At 40.2% G+C, this 20,868-nt stretch overlaps 1 protein-coding gene across 1 annotated transcript in view; it reads left to right on the forward strand.

The window, feature by feature from the left end:
- The first annotated feature begins 3,354 nt into the window (after nt 1-3,354).
- LOC123333845 overlaps nt 3,355-20,868 on the forward strand; it is a 33,833-nt gene continuing 16,319 nt past the window's right edge. The window contains exons 1-9 of the mRNA XM_044943953.2: nt 3,355-4,154; nt 7,062-7,184; nt 8,941-9,011; nt 9,492-9,516; nt 10,975-11,045; nt 11,498-11,522; nt 13,176-13,249; nt 13,707-13,731; nt 16,020-16,087. Of these exons, the coding sequence (XP_044799888.2) occupies nt 4,127-4,154; nt 7,062-7,184; nt 8,941-9,011; nt 9,492-9,516; nt 10,975-11,045; nt 11,498-11,522; nt 13,176-13,249; nt 13,707-13,731; nt 16,020-16,087 (510 nt within the window). The 5' untranslated portion in view covers nt 3,355-4,126. The remainder of the gene's footprint in view (nt 4,155-7,061; nt 7,185-8,940; nt 9,012-9,491; nt 9,517-10,974; nt 11,046-11,497; nt 11,523-13,175; nt 13,250-13,706; nt 13,732-16,019; nt 16,088-20,868) is intronic.

The following is a 20,868-nucleotide window of genomic DNA, read 5'->3' on the forward strand; positions in this document are numbered from 1 at the left end:
CTTGCAAATAGGAATAAGCATGTATCTATAGGTGTTCAGGGGTCTGGGTGTCTCAGCGGGATCCCAAGTTGATACAAGTCTGGCATGGCTCAATGTTATATCTAGCCCCTCACACTGTTATCACTACAAGAATAGTCATTATAGTATATAATCTAATTATCATAGAGCAAAACAAACAGAAGCTTTGATTTGTTGTCATTATCGTATTTGTTCCTCATTAAAATGTAGAATTGTAAAGTATGTATTAATTAAAAGATATTAAAGAGAATGCTGAGGGATTATTTTTATTGCTTCATTAATTCAGAAGTTCTTTACGAATAAACCACAATTTAAAATGATTAACAGTGCATTTCTATCAGATTTTCTTTTGTTTATTTTTGCCTTGCTATCAAGTATTAATAAACAAGAACTAGAACTTTACCAAAAAGGCCTTAACAGTCTGCACAGCTTGTCTAAACTTCAGACATTTGTCTTGGAGTATAGTTGCTTTACAATGTTGTTTTAGTTTCTGCTGCACAGCAAAGTGAATCAGTTGCATATATGCACTCATTTTTAGACTCTTTTCCGGTACAGGTCATTATAGAGTACTGACAGAGGAGCCTGATGGACTACAGAGGGTCACAAAAAGTTGGACACGACTGAGTGACTAAGCAGAGCATATAGAGTTTTGAATAGAGTTTTCTGTGTTATATAGTAGATCCTTATTAGTTTTTTTACCTTGTATATAACAGTGTATAAATATCAATGTCAATCTCCCAATTTATTCCAGACACTTTTTCTTGATCTTATTCTTTGACCATCTACTTTATAAGGTGTGTCAATTCCTTCTCTACCATGATGACATATGAACATTTTACAACCCAGGAATGTCTTTCTCGAGAACCTGCAAGCCTGCCCTCCTAAAAGTAATAATTAAGTTATATGGGTCCCTTTATCCCAGTCTGTGTGGAAAGGTGGAAGCCTCATTTCCACAAGTACCGATGACTAAGCACAGATGGGAACCCTGAGCCTGAGGAACCTGTGTTATGTTCTCATTACCTCACTCAGTGTTTACAAACGCCTCCACTCCCAGTCACTTGTTTCAGGGGAGTTGAGTTCAGTCTTTCTCCTTCCAGTAGTCTTGACCTTTATCACAGTGCCTTGAATAAAGTTTTCCTTGCCTATTTAACTCTGTCCAGTGCAATGTTCATGGGAGGATCTGTGGCTCCTTTCTGTTAACTAAATAACTGAAGAAAAATGTTACTCTTAAAATCCATAATGATAGGTGCTTCAGTCAGTTAGGGGTGCAGTAACAGAATGCCTTGGATGAGGGTGCTTATACAATAACTATTTCTTTCTCATAGTTGAGAGTCAAGGTCAGGATGCAGCAAGGTCAGCTTCTGGTGAATGTGTTCTTACTTAGATTTTGCCACCTTCTCATTTATCTTCACGTGGCAGAAAGAGAGAAAGGACTAGCTCTACTCCTCTTTTATAAAGATGGTAATGTCATGGGGACTCCACCCTCATGGCCTAATTACCTCCCGAATGTCCCACCTCCTGGGACCATCCCACTGCAGGTTAGCCTTTCAACATATGACTTTATGTGGGGGCACAAAGATTCAGTCCATAACAATAAAAGCTCACACTACTTATAGCCAGCAGAATTTAGTTAGGATGTTTGAAGTACTATGTACTTAACAGAGTGATATTCTCTAAGTTGGTCCTATTTCCTTGTGTTACATAATTTATCCTGTTTAATTATTATAAATATTCACCAATTTTTATAAATCATTCTTGAATCAACTATAGGAAAATTTTCAAAAAGTCCAGTATGTTGCTTGGTCAAAGAAACACAAATCTACTTGGCAAATTGGAGCTATATTAAAACTCAGTGAATTCTCCACCATTGAAATCATTAATAGGATGTAACAAATTTAATCACAAATTCTTTTAAAGTTCTTTAACTAACATTAATTGAACATGCCCCTCTTTTCTCAGAAAACAACTACAAGTTCATTATCTGATGAATAGACACATTGTAAATGAAATCTGTTAAAATGACTGAATCATTGATGTACCATCATTATCACTTCCAAAATGTTCTAAGGTTTTTGAGACATAAATTACCACATGTGCTTTACAAAATACTCAGTTCCATTTATGACATTATCAGGATATTTCTACTCTATATCATTTCTGGGGGGAAATTTCTATCATTATCCTAAAAAATTAATTAGTCCATTTTGACAAACATCTTTAGAAATATTCAGAATTGTTTAATAGAAAAGTTTGTCTTGAAACACCTGCTTTTATTTTCTTATTTATTAAAATATTTTTAAAGGAATACTTAACCTTTAATAAGAATACTAGTCATAACATCCTTCCCCTCTTCCTTCTCACAAAGAAAATAACAAAAATATTTAACTTACTGATGTTTTTGAAAATAAATGTCTTCTTGATATAAGTAAAAGTAACCATAATAAAAAGACACTGATGGAATTCCTTTGTGGCCCAGGGGTTAAGAATCTGCCTGCCAGTGCAGGGGACATGGATCTGATCCCTGGTCTGGGAAGATCCCACATGCCGCTGAGCAACTAGCCCGTGCACCACAGCTACTGACCCAGGGCTCTAGAGCCTGCGAGTTACAGCTACTGAAGCCTGTGCACCTAGAGCCTGTGCTCCACAACAAGAGAGCAGTTCCCCACTCAGGACTGCTAGAGAGAATCGAGCACAGCAATGAAGACCCTGCCCAGACAAAAATAAATAAAATGTAAATTTTTTAAAATGATAGTGATAAATAATAAACATACTTGCTACATAAGACAAAACATTCATTTTTGTGAGAAGAATTTACAGGGCTCCAAATAAAGAATGCAACTCGATATATTAGAGGTGAAAAACTTAATTTTGTTTATAAGGTTAAATCTTACACTTTGTTTCCTCTAGGGAAGTCTGGGGACTCAGGAAGAGTAGAAATGGATGGAGACTGTGCTGGGGTGGAGTGGGCACACAGTCAATATTGTAAGACCTTTAGCGGGACCCTTAGACTAGGGGTTAGAGGTCATGCTCCACCAACGGAGCATGTCCTCACCAGAGTGTGGTGAGTGTGGGGCAGAGGCCTTCTCTATGTGCTATCCAGGCCTTCAGGCCTCAGGACAGTCGGATGAGATGGGGGCCCAGGACAGCTTGGGGACTGTGTCCCACAGAGCCCCAGAGCGCTTGCCACAGATGCCCATAGGCCAGATCCAGGCCACAAAGCAGCGAACCTCTTCCCAGTCCCCACCTCCATGACCTATTAGCTGCAGAGGTCAATACAGGCGTGGTCTCCGGAGTCCTGGGCAGCTGGAGGATCTGACCCTGGCTACTAAGGTAAGAGTTCACCAGCTTCTGTCTCTCCATTCCCATTTCCACACTTGGTCCAGTGTTGACCCGTTGTCCACCCCTAGGAGGTGGCAGGAGGTTGGGTTGGTGTACAAGGATCTTATACATCATTACTTCAGGTTCGCCTCTGTGGTTGGGACCTCATGAACAAAGGCTCTGACACAAGAATTAGCCAGACCACTCCCTCAGCTTCCCTAGAAAATGGTTTTGCGGAGAGCTTTTGCGGAGCTCAGGTTTTTTGTTTGTCTTTTCTCCTTGTGTGGCCCTGCAGTAAGGCATTCTCTGCTCCAGGCTCCTGATTCTTGGTATTGTTTGGCCTCACTGTGTGTTAGGAACACAAACTTGTGATCAGTACCAAGAGGATATTCTAATCAAGAACAGAATCTCTTTTTATTCTCAATGTGTTAGCTTTGTCCCTTTTCACCCTGACATGTTCACTATCAACTATCTTTGGGGGCAGGACATTTTCTCTCATATAAATCATTTTCTTCATCAGAAAAGAATATGTGACCCTGAGATTCAATTTTTGAAATTAAATCCTTACTCTGAAAATCCCAGTTTGCCCATAGAAACACACTTTCTGGGCAGTAGCACTTTGGACTCATCCTGTGCAGAGTCCAGTTCACTCTGAAAGTTCTGTGATGTATCGTCGCCATGGTAATGTGGTAATGCACTTTCTGCATTCTGTACCAAGTGCCAGTTAGTGAGCTGAGAGGTTCACATAAGGTACAAGTAGAAGGGCTCACCTTCAAACTAGAGTTTGAAAATGGGAAACCTCAACTGCTGTTGTGGAGGTAGGTTTCTGCTGATCCCCTGAATGCTGTTCCTTCAAATGGGCTGGTTAACTTTGATGAATTTTCCTTGTCTTTTTTTTTTTTTTTTTCTTTTCCCTCACTCTAATTTACCTACAGAGCTATAAATGTGTTTTATACTTTTGCTTCATTCCTTAAATTATATTTTGATTCTTTGGTCAGCTGGCTGCCTTAAATATCTTCCTAAATTTAGAATGTTTGAATATTAATTACCTGAAAATGTACACAATAATTTAAGAACAATTTCTTGAATATTCTTATGATGTGCTATAATTTAAGAACAATTTCTTGAATATCTTTATATGACAGACATTGAAACACATTGTTCGGAAGATGTTGACTCATGATATAGAAAAAACCACTACTTAAATTGTTGTCCCAGAATAGTTATCTAAAAAGGTATATGTAAAACTGTTGTAGCTGGAGCTAGTCCACATGACTTTCTCTAGTTTCTTCCAACCTACAGAGGTTGTCATTGAGGAATAAGAAGAGAAACATCATCTTCTAAATCTTTACTCCAGGATTCCTCTGTTGTATTATTGGATACTTTCTGATGTGTGTTTTTGCTGATACAGAACTTTGCTACACATATAATTTTTACTTCAAAACTGCTTTCCAAAAAATAAAAATATACAATTTCGCAGTGCCAGTTTTGTACACATCCTAGCAGAGAACAGATGGAAAGACCTGAAGCAGGAGGTCTCCCCAACAATGGACATTACAGGAAAAGGAAATTACAGCTCAACTCTTCTAAATGTTGCTGCCCAAATATACAAATACTAGCAGTGTAAATCCAGAGACTTTTAAAAAGGAACGAAACTGGGGTTTATGGTGGGATTTCCATGGGTTGATATGGACAGGATCACTGTTTGACTGGTGCCCGGGAGTTTGGTCAGATGGGGCAGTGCTGTCGGGTTAGGGAAAGTGAAGTTGCTCAGTCATGTCTGACTCTTTGTGATGTCATGGACTGTAGCCTACCAGGCTCCTCCATCCATGGGATTTTCCAGGCAAGAGTACTGGAGTGGGATCGAACCTGGGTCCCTGAATTGTAAGCAGACACTTTACTGTCTGAGTCACCCGGGAGGTCCCAAGTCGGTTTAGTAGGATAAACATTTGGTCACTGAGGGAAGAAGAATCTTTCTGTTGATCCTCAAGGAGAATCTTGGGTTGCGGTCTCCAGGCTGTGAGTATCAAGATAATTTTCAAAAAGAATATGGGGCTCTGTTGTCTTCCACTCCAAGGTCTAGAGCATGATGAGGAATTGATGAGGTCAGAATTTTAGTGAGGACAGACTTGAACTCCTGCCCATTCTTAGCTAGCCCTTGGTCCAGGCTGCTCAAATCAGTGCTCAGATCATCTGTGAGACTTTGAGCATCACAGACTTATTTAAGCCATGAAAGCCTAGAACAGATGGCCACCTCACCTCACATTAACTGCTCATCCAGACTTAGTCAGTGGAAGGGAAACTAATTCTTGGTAAAGCCATCATGTGGCCTTTGGTTTAGAAGATTCTGAGCACTGAGCAACTTGGTGGCCAAAGAGACCACTGGCCACTTAGCAAGGTAACAGCTGCCTGTGAGATGGTTGAGTGTGTGAAGAGGCTGGGGAGGATGAAAAAGTTGGAATCCTGTGGTCTTTCTGAAGGGCTTTGCTCAGAAGAAACATGTATTTTGGATCAGGAGCTGAAATATAGAGACAAATGGTAGAAGGAGGATTTGAGTTCTTTCTGGGCTCAGGCATCTTCTCCAGGGCATCAGCTCTCATCCACAGAAAACTAGGGGGAGAGGATTTTGAGGGGGGATGAGCTCCTGGTTCAGGGGTTCAGCACAGGTCTCAAGGGTGCAAGCATCTGTGTCCTCAGGGAACCAACTACAGTCCTGTCCCAGATCCACTATTTATCATCATGTGACTGTTGGAAAGTCACTTGATCTCTCTAAATTTCAACAACCTCCAAAGTAACATATGTGTTACAGCCCCTACTTTGTCCTCCCTTCCTCCCCAACAATGCTGGGTGTCAGAGGAGGTGATAATAGATACTCTCCATGAGAAACCTTGCTTCTGTGAAAAAGCTGAAGAATACGCTTCCATTTCCACTTATTGGAGCCATCCAGATGCCCCCTTTGCCTTCAACCACTACTAAAGGTCCACCTTATTCTTGCCATCATTCAAGGTTGAACACTTACAGAGCAATTATGAAGCACCATTCCTTTACTTTTCTATTTATTCATTTGTCTATATCTATTTATTAATTTGGCTGCATCGGGTTTAGTTGTGGCACATGGGATCTTTGTTGCATCATACAGATCTTTCGTTTCAGGGCACTGACTCTCTATTTGTGGTGCTTGGGCTTAGTAGTTGCAGCCTGTGGGTTTAGTTGCTCTGAGGCATGTGGGGCCATAGTGTTCCAACCAGAAATCAAACCCCCGTCTCCTGCATTGCGAGGCTGATTCTTAACCACTGGACTGCCAGGGAATCCCTCCTTTATTTTTCTAATATTTTACCTGTATTTAATCATTCTTGGCCTCATAATACTAAAAATAGGCCATATTAACATTTCTCCTACTCAGGACAGGGAACTGAGGCAAAGAGGAAACCATATGTCTTTCCCAAATACCTGCTTCTCCTAAATGGGATTTGAATACAGTTCATCAGTCACGGTCACCATGCTCTGCTGAGCTTCTGGGTCTCAGTTAAATAGAGATATTTGCCTGAACAACCAGTCTGTTGGGTGCCAGATGCCTAGAAGGACCTCCTGGTCCTGCCTCTTGCTAGGCATCTGCTGAGGAAGGGGACTGGAGGACTGAACTGTGGGTCAATTGTTATTAGTTTCCGGGTGGTCTTCTGCCAGCAAGATGTCAACAGCTCTCTCCATTATAATGCATTTCCCAGGATGTTATCCCCGGAAGACCAGAAGGAACACTCCCAAGAGGTCAACATCCACCACCAGCTGGGTCAGGAGGTTTCGTAGTTGGCCACGAAATAGGGTGCACCCTACAACTGACACAGTTGAAGGTACCGTGGAAATTTTCTCATTCAGCTCACTTAAGAATAGTTATAGTTTATGTTTAGTGCCTCATATTTAAGAAAAAAAACTGTGAAATATTAAGCAATGTTCTTCTTTTATCTCATGTGTTTAAACTGAAACTTACTATATCTGTTGGTACTGTTTTAACTATGGGAGGAAAGCATTTTAAATTCAACATTTGCTTCATGCTTAAGAGTGGAGATGGTCTCTAGCTATGGTTTGGACACTAGCTAATTGTTTTAACATAGGCTGTGATATGTTCCTCCCTGAAGACATGTTTTAGGATTTCTTTAAATTATTAGACTTTATTTAGAACAGGATTAAATTGACATAAAAGTTATACAGATAATACAGAAAATTGCTGTATCCTATCACTTCAGTTTATGCTATAATATGATACTCACAGATAACATATATGTGGTCCATTTATTACAATTAGTGAGATAATATATTTTTAGTAATTAAAAGTCCATAGTTCACCTTAGATTCACACTTTGTATTGTTACCTTCAATGATATTTTAAATATGCACAATATTATTTATTACCATTATGGTACCATACAAAAATCTGTACACTAATGTTCACAGTGTATTATTAGCACTCAAATGATACAAACAACCCAAAGACCATCATGTGATGAATGAATAAAAGAAATATGATATATACTCAGAATGAAATATTATCCAGCCATAACAATGAATTAAGGATTGAAATATGCTGCAAAATGGATGGACCAGATAATACAAAAAATGTATTATGGTTAGTGAAATAAAGCAGGCACAGAAATAAAAATATTGCATGATTCCACTGGTTTAAAGTACATAGGATAGGCTAACTCACAGAAACTGGAAATAGAAATTATACCAAAGCCAGGAGGCAAGAAGGAAGGTGGATTATGACTTAATGGGTACAGAGGTTGTATCAGAACTAAAGAAAAAGATTTAGATGTAGATGGTGTTGATAGGTACACAGCATTGTGAGTATAGAAAATGCTACATAACTTTTTAATTCTTAAAAGTTATGAAAATAATAAATATAATGTATCTTTGACCACAATGCTCAATTGCTAAGTTGTGTCTGACTGTTTGTGAGCCCATGGGCAGCAGCACACCTGGCTTCCCTGCCCTTCACCATCTCCCCGAGTTTGCTCAAATTCTTGTCCATTAAGTGATTATGCTATCCAGACATCTCATCCTCTGTGGCCCCTCCTTTTCCTCTTTCCCTCAGCCTTTCCCAGTATCAGGGGCTTTTCCAGAGAGTCCTCTCTTCACATCAGGAGGCCAAAGTATTGAAGTTTCAGTGTCAGTCCTTCCAATGAATATTTAGGGTTGATTTCCTTTAGGATTAACTGGTGTGATCTTGCTGTCCAAGAACTCTCAAGAGTCTCTTCAGCAACAGCATTCTAAAGCATCAATTCTTTGGCACTCAGCCTTCTTTATGGTCCAGGTCTTACAACTGTACATGACTACTGAAACATAGTGTGATTTTCTGTTTACCTTTGTCAGACTGACAATTTCAAGTCAATCAGGTTCCCCTTAGTTAGAAAATTAAAAGCTCTCTGACTCATTTCTGAAATATCCATCTCCTTAGCCTTCCCCCACCCACTAGGAAGGCTGTCCAACAGATTTCAGCCCACACTGATTAACCACCCACATCCATACAGTTCTTCCATGTGTCCACCTTAACAAGGTCTTCCCGATCAGCATCACAGATATCCTGACAATCCCTCTATGTCCTCCTAGAGCTCCCTGAGGATGAGCTGGAGGAGCTATCCAATTCAAATTTGCAGGAAGAATCTCTGCCCACCTCTGTGGTAAGTGCCCCTTATTTATCTGAGATAATAGTGTTGCTTTATGACTTGACTTTTTTGCTGAATTCAGATAAGGTTTCAAAATATTCAAGACAGCTGATATAGTTTTTAATTTGATGGATGAATGTTGAGTCTTTCCTGGCAGATAACTTATTCAAAAGGACATTTTGAACAAATGACAGTGTAAATTAAAAACTGTAGTTGGGAGAAATTTCCTCCGTAGAAAATGTTCCTTCTTGAAATAAAAATTTTTAATCGCTGGTTAAAGTGGGCTGGAGAGATCTTCCAGGAAAGACTCCAGCCTTTCCCACAGGCGTCCTCTATGTTTTCTTTTGGGCTATGGACTAAACAACACTTTGAGTTGAACAAAGAAACAAACTCAAACCATTTGGTTTTATGAGAGCAAAATGAGAATGAAAGACCGGAATGCATAGTATTCAAGATGCTGGGACCCTGACACTGTTTTCTTCTCTCTATTCACAGGCATGCGGAGCAGCCTACGAACATGGTAAATATTCATGGACCGTTCCTCTGCTGAGGAACAATCTAGCTGATGAAGGTGGGGTTCTCTGACTGGCTCTGGTTGGAGAGTCACCCTGATGCTGGATTCCTACAGGGGGTGAGGGCTGGGGTGCAGAGAAGAAACTGATCTCAAAGAAAGAACAATGTCTGTGTTCAGTGATCCCTGAAAACAACTCCATCATTTAGAAGATTAGGGTTTGTGTGAATCAGGGTTGGGGGCCCATGTGTGGGCCCATGTGGTGTGACTGTGAAACTCTCTCTGTGTGTGTATGATTCCTCAGGAGATGTTTCCTTCTCAGACACAACAAGACCTTACCTGCCTTTGTCACTCAGCCTAGTCATGGAGCAAGGGGGTCCCTGAATCTCTATTTATGCCTGGAGGTACTGGCAGCTCCAGAGGTCCAGACTGTGCCCATCATTTTAAGGTGGGCTCAGTGATCATGAAACCAGGGCAAACACAGGTGTATTAACAGCTAACTTTGGCAAGGTCATTAGCATGAAAGTCACCTCTGGACTCACATCTTCCTGGTCAACTCACAGTTTCTGAGAGTTGTGTGGGTTTGTGTAGACAATTTAGGTCATATCTGTTGGTGTTAGTGTTCTTGATTAAAGAAGGAAAAAAGCAGATTATCATTAGGGAGAGATTTCATTGTATTGGGTGACATAAGCCTTACATTGATTAAACCGTGTAGCACAAACTCAAGGGAAGGTGTCAAACAGACCTGACATTGGAACTTGATAGTCAGCCTACTGACCATGACTTTTGTTGTAAATCTACTGCACAGTTGGGTCAGAGACACTCAGCACTCACTTAATGGTTTCTCTCCATAATGAACTGTTCCAAAAATGTAAGACTTCTGTGAATGTGGACAGCCTCTGACTCAGTGGACATGCACACATTACTTGGAAAATGAGGACTGAAAACAACAACAACAACAACACAGGAATGATAATAGCTATTTGGAAAGGTAGGACTGAATTCAGTCATCTAACAAGAATTTGCTTTTAATCCAGAACAAAGTCTCACAGAAGACTCGGTAAGTACAGTAAGCTATAATGGTGGATCCTGGGGAGGCCATGATCTAGGAAGAAATCCAGAAGACAGGAGAAGATTTAGAAGAAACTCTAAACAGGCAGGAGGGTCATGAGTCTCTGTCATTGAAAGCTGGCATGCACTTTAGTCTTTCTTTTTTCCCCAGCTGTTAGGGTTTCACTAGATAAAAGGCATAAACTCTGTTTCATTTCTTTCCTGTTCCTGTCTTTTGCTCTCCTCCTCCTCTGGCAAAAAAGATGATTCAACAGCAGCTCAGTCCATAGTTACTAACCTCCCTTACACATACACTCCATCACATGTCTCCATCAAAAAAAAAAAAAAAAAAAAAACTGCCGAGTGATTGATGAGCAGCCTTACCAGTGTTCCTATGGCTATTCTGTGTCCCTCTAGGTCCCCAGAACATCCTGGTGGTGGAAGTGCACCAGGCTTATGATGAGGAAGAGCCTCTGAAGAACCTGAAGGTAAGCTTATCTGTCTTTATTGGGATAATACTGTTGCTTCACTTTAATTTTTTTTGAGTGGAAACCAGTTATAGTAATCTGACAATGTATATTATCACTGATGTATGCAATTCCTTGTCTGGGGAAAAATTGAGGATGAGTCTATTATCAACACAGACTTGATTCTAAAGGACATTAATAAAATAACAGTATCCATTACTCTGTAGGTACTTTGCTCAGTAGAAAATTTTCCTGCCTCAAAAATAATTTTGTAATTGTTAGTCATATTGAAAGTGAGAGCTCTTACGTGAAAGAGTCCAGCCTTTTCAACAAAGGTCCTGTCTGTTTTCTTTTGGAGCCATTGACTTAAAGAGTTTTAGTCATCTAAGGACAAAAATTAGATAACAGAAGGCTTACCTAAGAGAATACATGATGCTGACACCTTTATATTGTTTCCTTCTTTCTAATCACAGACTTACGGAACAGCCTATGAACACGGTAAATATTCAGAGATTATCCCTTTGCTGAGGAACAATCTAGTTGTTGAAGGTGGGGCTGTCTTGCAGACTATATTTGAAGAGTTGCTCTAATGCTGGATTACTGCAAGGGGTGAGGCTGGGGGGTTCAGAGAAGAGACTGATCTCATGGAAAAAACATGACTGTAACTACAGTTTCTGGAAAAAAAACTCCATCATTTAGATGCTGTGGGTTTGTGTGAATCAGGTTTGGGGGACCATAAATTGGCACATGTGGTGAGATTTTGAAGCTCTGAGTGTGTGTGTTTCCTCAGTAGATACTGCCCTCAAACAGCACAAGTCAACTGTGAACTTTCTAAACACTTCTCATCACCACAGCACCCTCGCTATACATTACCTGATTCTTTCCCCAGCTCAGCCATTTCTCAAGTTTGGTTAATATTCATTTTCCTCAGTTGGAGATGGTGCTGAGAAAAATGGCCCAAGCTCTTGACCTCCTAAGTGGACAAGCCAAACAGAGAACCTAGGGGTGGTCCCAGTGTGACTACTCTGGACCCCTGACCTGCACTGACCACTCAGCCTTGAAATCCTAGTCATGGAACAAGGGGGTCCCTGTTGCATCTATATCCATGCCTGGAGGTACTAGCAACTAGAAATCCAGACCATGCCCATCATTATAAGGTGGGATCAGTGGTCATGGAACCCAGGGCAAGCATAGGTGAATTAATAGCAAACTTTGGCACAGTCATTAGTTTGAAAGCACCTTGGGACTTTCATCTTCCTGGTGAACACACATATTCTGAGAGTTGTATGGCTTTGTGTAGACAATGTAGGTCATTCTGTTGGTGCTAGTTTCATTGCTGAAACAAGGAAAAAAGATTATCATCCAGGAGAGATTTCATTGCACTGGGTGACATTACCATAAGCCCTACAATGATTAAACATGGTAGAACACACTCAAAGGAAAGTTTCAAATAGATCTCACAGCGGAACTTGATAGTTAGCCCACTGACCATGCCTCTTGTTGTAAATCTCCTGCACAGCTGGGTCCGACAGGGTCAGCGTTCACCCCATGCTTCCTCTCCATAATGAACTTTCCCACTAAATGCATGACTTCTGTGATTGTGGATAGCCACTGACTCAGTGGACATGCAAACATTGTTTGGAAAATGAAGACTGGGAAAAAATATTACATGACTGATAGAAGCTATTTGGAAAGATATGATTGAATTCAGTCCTCTTAACAGAGTTTTCTTTTAATCAAGAACAAAGTCTCATAGAAGACTAGGTAAATATAATAGCTGTAACTGAATTCTGTGGAAGGAGTGGTCTAGGAAGAAATCTGCAAGAGAGGGGTGATTTACCAGTAACTCTAAACAGGCAGGAGGGTCATGGATTGCTTTCATTGAAAGCTGGCATGCATTTTGGTGTTTATTTCTTCCACATCATTTAGGGTATCACTAGTTAAAATGCAGAAGCTCTGTTACATTTCTTTCCTGCTCCTCTCCTTTGCTTTTCATCCAGAAAGAGGATGATTCAACAGTATTTCAGTCCATTGTTACTAAACTCCCTCATGCACACACTATACCCCATGTCTCCATCAAACAAACAAAAATACTGAGAGATTGGGGAGCAGTCTCACCTGTGTCCTGACGGCTGTTCTTTGTCCCTCTAGCTCCCCAGGAGGGCCTGGTGGTGAAACAGCAGCGTGAGATCTGGGTTGAGAAGCAGCCTCTGAGGGCCCCGAAGGTAAGCTCACCCAGCTGCATCTGGGATAAGGGTGTTGCTTCACTTCTTCATTCCCATTCAGTCAAATACAGTCACAGTAATCTGAGGTATACATTATCACTGATGTATGCAGTTTCTTGGCTGGTGAAATATTGAGGATAAATATATTATCAACATAGACTTGATTCAAAAGTACTCTTAAGAAAGACAGCATCAGTTACTACTGTAGGTACTTTGCTCAGTAGAAATTTTTCCTGCTTCAAAAATAATTTTCTAATTGTTGCTAAAATTGAAACTGCAGATTTTATATAAAATACTCCAGAGTTTTCAACAGGGGTCCTCTCTGTTTAATTGTGGGGGTGGGCATTGACTCGAAAAGTTTTAGTTATCTGAGGACCAAAATCAGATAACAGAAGACTAACTGCAGAGAACACATGATGCTGACAGCCTCATTCTGTTTGCTTCTCTCTAATCACAGGAATCCGGAGCAGTCTTTGAATATGGTAAGTACTCAGTGACCATCCCTCTGCTGAGAAACAATCTAGCTGATGAAGGTGGGGCTATCTTGCCAGCTCTGGTTGGAGAGGCCCCCTGATGCTGGATTCCTACATGGGGTGAGGGCTGGGAGTGCAGAGAAGAGACTGATGTCCCAGGAAAGAACAATGTCTGTGTTCTGTGGTCTCTAAAACAACTCCATCATTTAGATGCTGTGGGTTTGTGTGAATCAGGCTTGGGGGGCCATGTGGTGGGATTTTGAAGCTGTGTGTGTGTGTCTTTCCTCAGAAGATATTTCCCTCTTACACAGAATAAGTCAACTGTGAAGTTTCTAAACACTTCTCATCACCACAGCACACTGGCTATACATTACCTGATTCTTTTCTCAGCTCAACTATTTCTCAAGTTTGGTTAATATTAATTTTCTTCAGATGGAGATGGTGCTGAGAAAAATGGTGCAAGTTTTTGACCTTCTAAGTGGAAAAGCCAAACTGAGGACCTAGGGGTGATCCCAATGTGACTTCTCTGGACCCCTGACCTGCACTGATCACTCAGCCTTGAAATCCTAGTCACAGAGCAAGGGTGTCCATGCATCTGTGTCCATTCCTGGAGGTACTAGCAGGTTGAGGGATCCAGACCGTTACATTCATTATAAGGTGGGCTCAGTGGTCATGAAATCGAGGAAAACCAAAGGTGAATTAACAACCACATTTGGCTCAGTCAGTAGTATGAAAGGAGCCTCAGGACTTGCATCCTCCTGGTCAACTCTCAGATTCTGAGAGTTGTGTGGCTTTGTGTAGACAATGTAGGTCATATCTGTTGGTGCCTGTGTCATTGCTTAAACAAGGAGAAAAGCAGATTATAATTGGGGAAATATTTCATTGTACTGGGTGACATTACCACAAGCCTTGCATTGATTAAACCATGTAGCATACACTCAAAGGAAGATATCAGATAGATCTCACAGTGGAATTTGTTAGTTAGTCTAATGACTATTACTCTTGTTACAATCTCCTGAACAGCTGGATCAGAGACAGTCAGTGTTCACCCTATGTGTCCTCTCCATAATGAACTGTCCCACTAAATGTATGACTTCTGTGAGTGTGAACAGCCACTGACTCAGTGGACATGCAAACATTGTTTTCTTTTAATCAAGAAAAAAATCTCATCGAAAATTTGGTAATTCAAGAGCTACAAATGTGGATCTTGGAGAGGCAGTGATATGGGAAAAAATCCAGAAGACAGGGGCCATTTTAAAAGATGCTCTAAAAAGGCAGCGAGGGTCATGGGTCTCTGTCATTGAAAGCTGACATGCATTTTAGTGTTTATTTTTTCCCCATCATTTAGGTTATCACTAGCTTAATGCAGAAGCTCTGTTTCATTTCTCTCCTGCTCCTCTCCTTTACTCGCCTTCAACCAGCAAAGAGGATGATTCAACAGCAGCTCGTTCCATAGTTGCTAACCTCCCTCATGCATACACTCCACCATCCCACATCCCATTAAAAAAAAAGAGAGAGAGAATCATTGAGTGATTTGGGTAAGCATCCTCACCAAGTGTCTTGACATCTCAGCTACTCCATGTAGCTAGCTCCCAGGAAGACCTGGTGGAGGAACTGTGCTTTCTATAATCAACTGTCCCACTATACATATTGCCCCTGTGAGTATGGACAGTGACTGATTCAGTGTACATGTACACACTGTGTATAAAACAAATACTGATATAAAAATATGATATTATTCATAGTGGCTGTTTTTAAATGATAAGAATTCAGTATTATCAAATCGTGTACATTTGATTGTATTAAAACACTTGATTAGTGAACTAATAGAATAGCACACTTTGCCCAGATTTGAATTCAGTCCTCTACAGAGTTCACTTTTAATCAAGTACAAAGTCTCATAGGAAACATGATGGGTGGAGTAGCAGCAACTGTGGATCCTGGAGGAAGAGTGATCTGTAAAAATCAAGAGACCATGGTAATTTAGCAGGAGCTCAAAGTAAGCAGAAGGAGTCATGGGTCTCTTTCATTGAACACATTTTAGAGTTTTCCTTTTTATAGAATGAATATTTCTTCTTGATTAGGTTCTTCCTAGCTAGAAAACCAAAGCTCTGCTTCATTTCCTTCCTTCCTCCTCTTTACTTTCCTTCCTCCTCCAAAGAGGATCAAGTTCAGCTCATGCTTATTAACTTCCTGCATCCACACACACCACTCCATGTCCACACAAAGTGAAAACCCCCTGCATGATTCATGAGCAGCTTCACCACTGTTCTAACAGCTATTCTGTGTCCCTCTAGGTTTCATTGAGGACCTGCCAATCAACCCAGCTTGTGACAGGACCGAAGAGACTCCCTGTGTCTCCAAGGCAAGCTATAGAATTAAGCTATGAGTCTTTGAGGGTGTTAGTTCAGATAGAGACGATTCCCTTGATTGAGATAATGTTGAGTGAGTCTTATTACCAACTCACGATGCCTCCGTCCCAGGATATTAAAATTGTTAGCATCCATTACGCTCTGTAAGAGTACAGATTTCTCTCTCCTGCAGCAACATTTCTTCTAGGAAAGAATTCTGCAATTTCCAGCCTAAATTGGCTTGGAGTTCCATCCTCCAGGCACAGGTCTTGCCTTTCATCCTGAGTATGTGTGTGCTGATCTTGCTGGGTTCCCTGGACTCCACCACTGCTCCTCATCAGGTTTCCTACTGTCCCCAAATGAACCAAAGACTGTACATCTATGTGATCTTACCCTCATAGAGTCTTCTCTTCTGTACTTGCAGGTGGCCCTTCCAGGATGTGACAGTGGTATGTATTCTAGAATCATTACCTTTGGGAGAAAAAACTTTGTAGATGAGAAAGTTGGGGCTTTCTCGCTGGTTTTAGTGTAGAGGCCAAACTGATTCCAAATTCCTGCTGGGAATGAGTATAGGGGTCCTGTTGATAGAAAGTAATTTACAAGAGATCAATGTGGATGATTACTGTAGTTCCAGGAGAAGCTGTATTATGGTTTAATAGTGTAGGTTTGTGTGCATGGAACTGGGTGTGTGTCCATGTGTGGTATTTTTTTTTGTGTGTGAATTTTTTGTGTTGTGTTTTCCTCAATATTTGTCACCCTAACCATCACTCTTCCTGGTGTTAACTTCCCCCTAAAATTACCAACACAGTGCACCATGAATGTGTATATTAAAAATTAAAGAAAGTATACATATTACTGTATGCATTGGTTTTACAACAAGTGAACATCCTTTTCCCAGGAAGAGGAAACCCCATCACTACCCAGGAAACTATTTGCCAGGATTCTTTTTAATTTTTATTAAACTTTTATTGGCTCTGCTGGGTCTTCATTGCTGTGCAGGCTTTTCTCCACTTGTAAAAAGCCAGGGAAACTCTCTAATTCTGGTTCGCAGACTTCTCACTTTGGTGGCTTCTTTTGTTGCAGAGCATGGGTTCTAGGGCTCTCAGGCTTCCATAGATTTGGCATGTGGGCTCCGTAGTTATGGCTCCTGGGCTCTAGAGCATGGGCTTGGTAGTTGTGGCAAACAGGATTAGGTCCTGCACAGCATGTGCAATCTTTCCAGGCCAAGGATTGAGCTCATATCTCCTGCATTGGTAGGTAAATTCATAACCACTAAGCCACCAGGGAAAGCCCTACACGCTTCTTAATGTGCAAAACTGTGTTTCAGAATCCCACTTACTGGCTCAATCACACCTTTGTTTAATAGTAAATCTCATGTATTAATAGGTCTTATAGATTTCTTTTTGGTCATGATTCATCACTCTGCCACTTCCTCATTCAAACTCTTTCCTATTAGTGCCTCAGAATGAGTCCTCCCCCCTCACCAAAGGCCCCCAGTACCAGGCAGCCTCCTTCATTCTTCAGGGAGCCCCTGGTGGTACACACATGCCACTTCCAGTTCTAGAGGAGTCTGAGAAAGGAGGAGCCTCCAGGCATAGATGGAGGAAGTCAGTTCAGCTTTGCCTCTTAAGCTTTGAAGTGTCCAGTCAGTCTGTTAACTCAATGCAACTTGTTGTTCAGCACAACCCTAGAAATTTTCCATTCTGCAACCTAAAATTTTATAACCACTCTAAACAGACATTCCGTGTCAACCTCTTCCCCGCTCTTGTTAACCACCCTTCTACTCTATACTTCTCTGATTTTTCCTTAGATGCCACAGGTAAATGAAATGTCAGTTCTTGTCCTCCTGTGACTAGATTATTTTACTCTTACCAAATCCTCCAGCTCATTCATTGCTGCAAATGACAAGATAACATTCATTTTTAAAATGCTGAATCACATTCCAGTGTATGTATACACAACATTTTCTTCTTGATTATTGCCCGTGAACACTGGCAGTTTTTCTATCTTGGTTGTTGTGTGCAATTGGCAATGGATATGAGATTCTAGATATCCCCTCAACATTCTAGTTTTATCTCCTTTGGACATAAACTCAAATAAGTGATTGCTGGACTCTTATGATAATTTTTGGACCTTAATAATTTTTGGAGGGATTTCCAAATGTCCATAATGGGCATGCCATTTTCCATTCTACCAATGAGGGTACAAAGTTGCACATTCTCAACACCCTTGCTAGCATTTGTATTTCTTTTATAATACACATCCTGAACGGGTGGTTTTTTTGTTTTTTTTTTTTAACTGGTTTCCATTTCACTGATACTTAGTGATGCTGAGAATATTTCTATATATATTGGTCACTTCTATGTCTTCTATGAGGAAATGGTCTATTGACATTTTTTGCACATTTTTTAGTCAGTTATTTGCTTTCTATTTTTCAAGTTATATTATAGTAGTTACTTATATGTTCTGGATATTGATCCTTCATTCAGATACAACGCTTGCAGATACTTCCTCTCATTCTATAGGTTGTCTTTCTATAGATGTTGAGGAGACTATTCTTTTTTTATTTGTTTTAATTGGAGGCTAATTACTTTACAGTACTGTGGTGGTTTTGCCATACATTGACATGAATCAGCCATGGGTGTACTTGTGTACCACATCTTGAACCCCCCTTCAACATCCCTCCCCATCCCATTCCTCAGGATCATCCCAGTGCACCTGCCCTGAGCACTCTGTCTCATACATCAAACCTAGACTGGTGATCTATTTCACATATGATAATATACATGTTTCAATGCTATTCTCTCAAATCATCCCACCCTCACCTTCTCCCACAGAGTCCAAAAGTCTATTCTTTACATCTGTGTCTCTTTGGCTATCTTGTATATAAGGTCATTATTACCACCTTTCTAAATTCCACATATATGTGTTAATGTATTGGTGTTTTTCTTTCTGATTTGCTTCACTCTGTATAATGGCTCCAGTTTCATCCACCTCATTAGAACTGATTCAAATGCATTCTATTTAATAAATGAGTAATACTTGATTGTGTATATGTATCACAACTTTCTGAGCCATTCATCTGCCGTTGGACATCTAGGTTGCTTCCATGTCCCAACTATTGTAAACAGTTCTGAGATGAACACTGGGGTACACGTGTCTTTCAATTCTGGTTTCCTTGGTGTGTATGCCCAGCAGTGGGATTGCTGGGTCATATGGCAGTTCTAGTTCCAGTTTTTAAAGGAATATCCACATTGTTCTCCATAATGGCTATACTAGTTTGCATTCCCACCAACAGTGTAAGAGGGTTCCCCTTTCTCCGCACCCTCTCCAGCATTTATTGCTTGTAGACTTTTTGATAGCAACCATTCTGACTAACATGAAATGGTACCTCATTGTGGTTTTGATTTGCATTTCTCTGATAATGAGTGATGTTGAGCATCTTTTCATGTGTTTGTTAGCCATCTGTATGTCTTTGGAGAAATATCTGTTTAGTTCTTTGGCCCATTTTTGATTGGGTCATTTATTTTTCTGGAATTGAGCTGCAGGTGTCGCTTGTATATTTTTGAGATTAACTCTTTGTAAGTTGCTTCATTTGCTATTATTTTCTCCCATTCTGAAGCCAGTCTTTTCACCTTGCTTAGAGATTCCTTCATTGTGCAGAAGCTTTTAAGTTTAATTAGGTTCCATTTGTTTATTTTTGTTTTTATTTCCATTACTCAGGAAGGTGGATCATAGAGGATCCTGCTGTGATTTATGTCAGAGAGTGTTCTGCCTATGTTTCCTCTAGGAGTTTTATAGTTTCTGGTCCTACGTTTAGGTCTTTAATACATTTTGAGTTATTTTTGTGCATGGTGTTAGAAAGTGTTCTAGTTTCATTCTTTCACAAGTGGTTGACCAGTTTTCCCAGATTCACTTGCTAAAGAGATTGTCTTTTCTCTATTGTATATTCCTGCTGCCTTTTCAAAGATAAGGTGTCCATAGGTGTTTGGATTTATCTCTGTGATTTCTATTTTGTTCCATTGATCTATATTTCTGTCTTTGTGCCAGTACCATATTGTCTTGATGACTGTAGCTTTGTGGTATAGTCTGCAGTCAGGCAGGTTGATTCCTCCAGTTCCATTCTTCTTTCTCAAGATTTCTTTGGCGATTCCAGGTTTTCTGTATTTCCATACAAATTGTGAAATTATTTGTTCTAGTTCGCTGAAAAATACCGTTGTTAGCTTGATAGGGATTGCATTGAATCTATAAATTGCTTTGGGTATTATACTCATTTTCACTATATCGATTCTTCCAATCCATGGACATGGTACATTTTTCCATCTATTTGTGTCATCTTTGATTTATTTCATTAGTGTTTTATAGTTTTCTATTTAAAGTCTTTTGTTTCTTTAGGTAGATTTATTCTGATGTTTTATTCTTTCATTGCAATGGTGAATGGAATTGTTCCCTTAATTTCTCTTTCTGTTCTCTCATTGTTAGTGTATTGGAATGCAAGGGATTTCTGTGTGATTTTACATCCTGCAACTTTACTATATTCATTGATTAGCTCTTGTAATTTTCTGGTGGAGTCTTTAGGGTTTTCTATGTAGCGGATCACGTTATCTGTAAACAGTTGAGAGTTTTACTTCTTTTCCAATCTGGTTCTTTTATTTCTTTTCTTCTCTGATTGTTGTGGCTAAAACTTCCACTATGTTAATTGTAGTAGTGGTGAGAGTAGGCACCCTTGTCTTGTTCCTGACTTTAGGGGAAATGATTTCAATATTCACCATTGAGGATATGTTTTCTGTGGGTT

The sequence above is a fragment of the Bubalus bubalis genome, chromosome 5 (assembly GCF_019923935.1).
Source record: "Bubalus bubalis isolate 160015118507 breed Murrah chromosome 5, NDDB_SH_1, whole genome shotgun sequence".
NCBI lineage: Eukaryota > Metazoa > Chordata > Mammalia > Artiodactyla > Bovidae > Bubalus > Bubalus bubalis.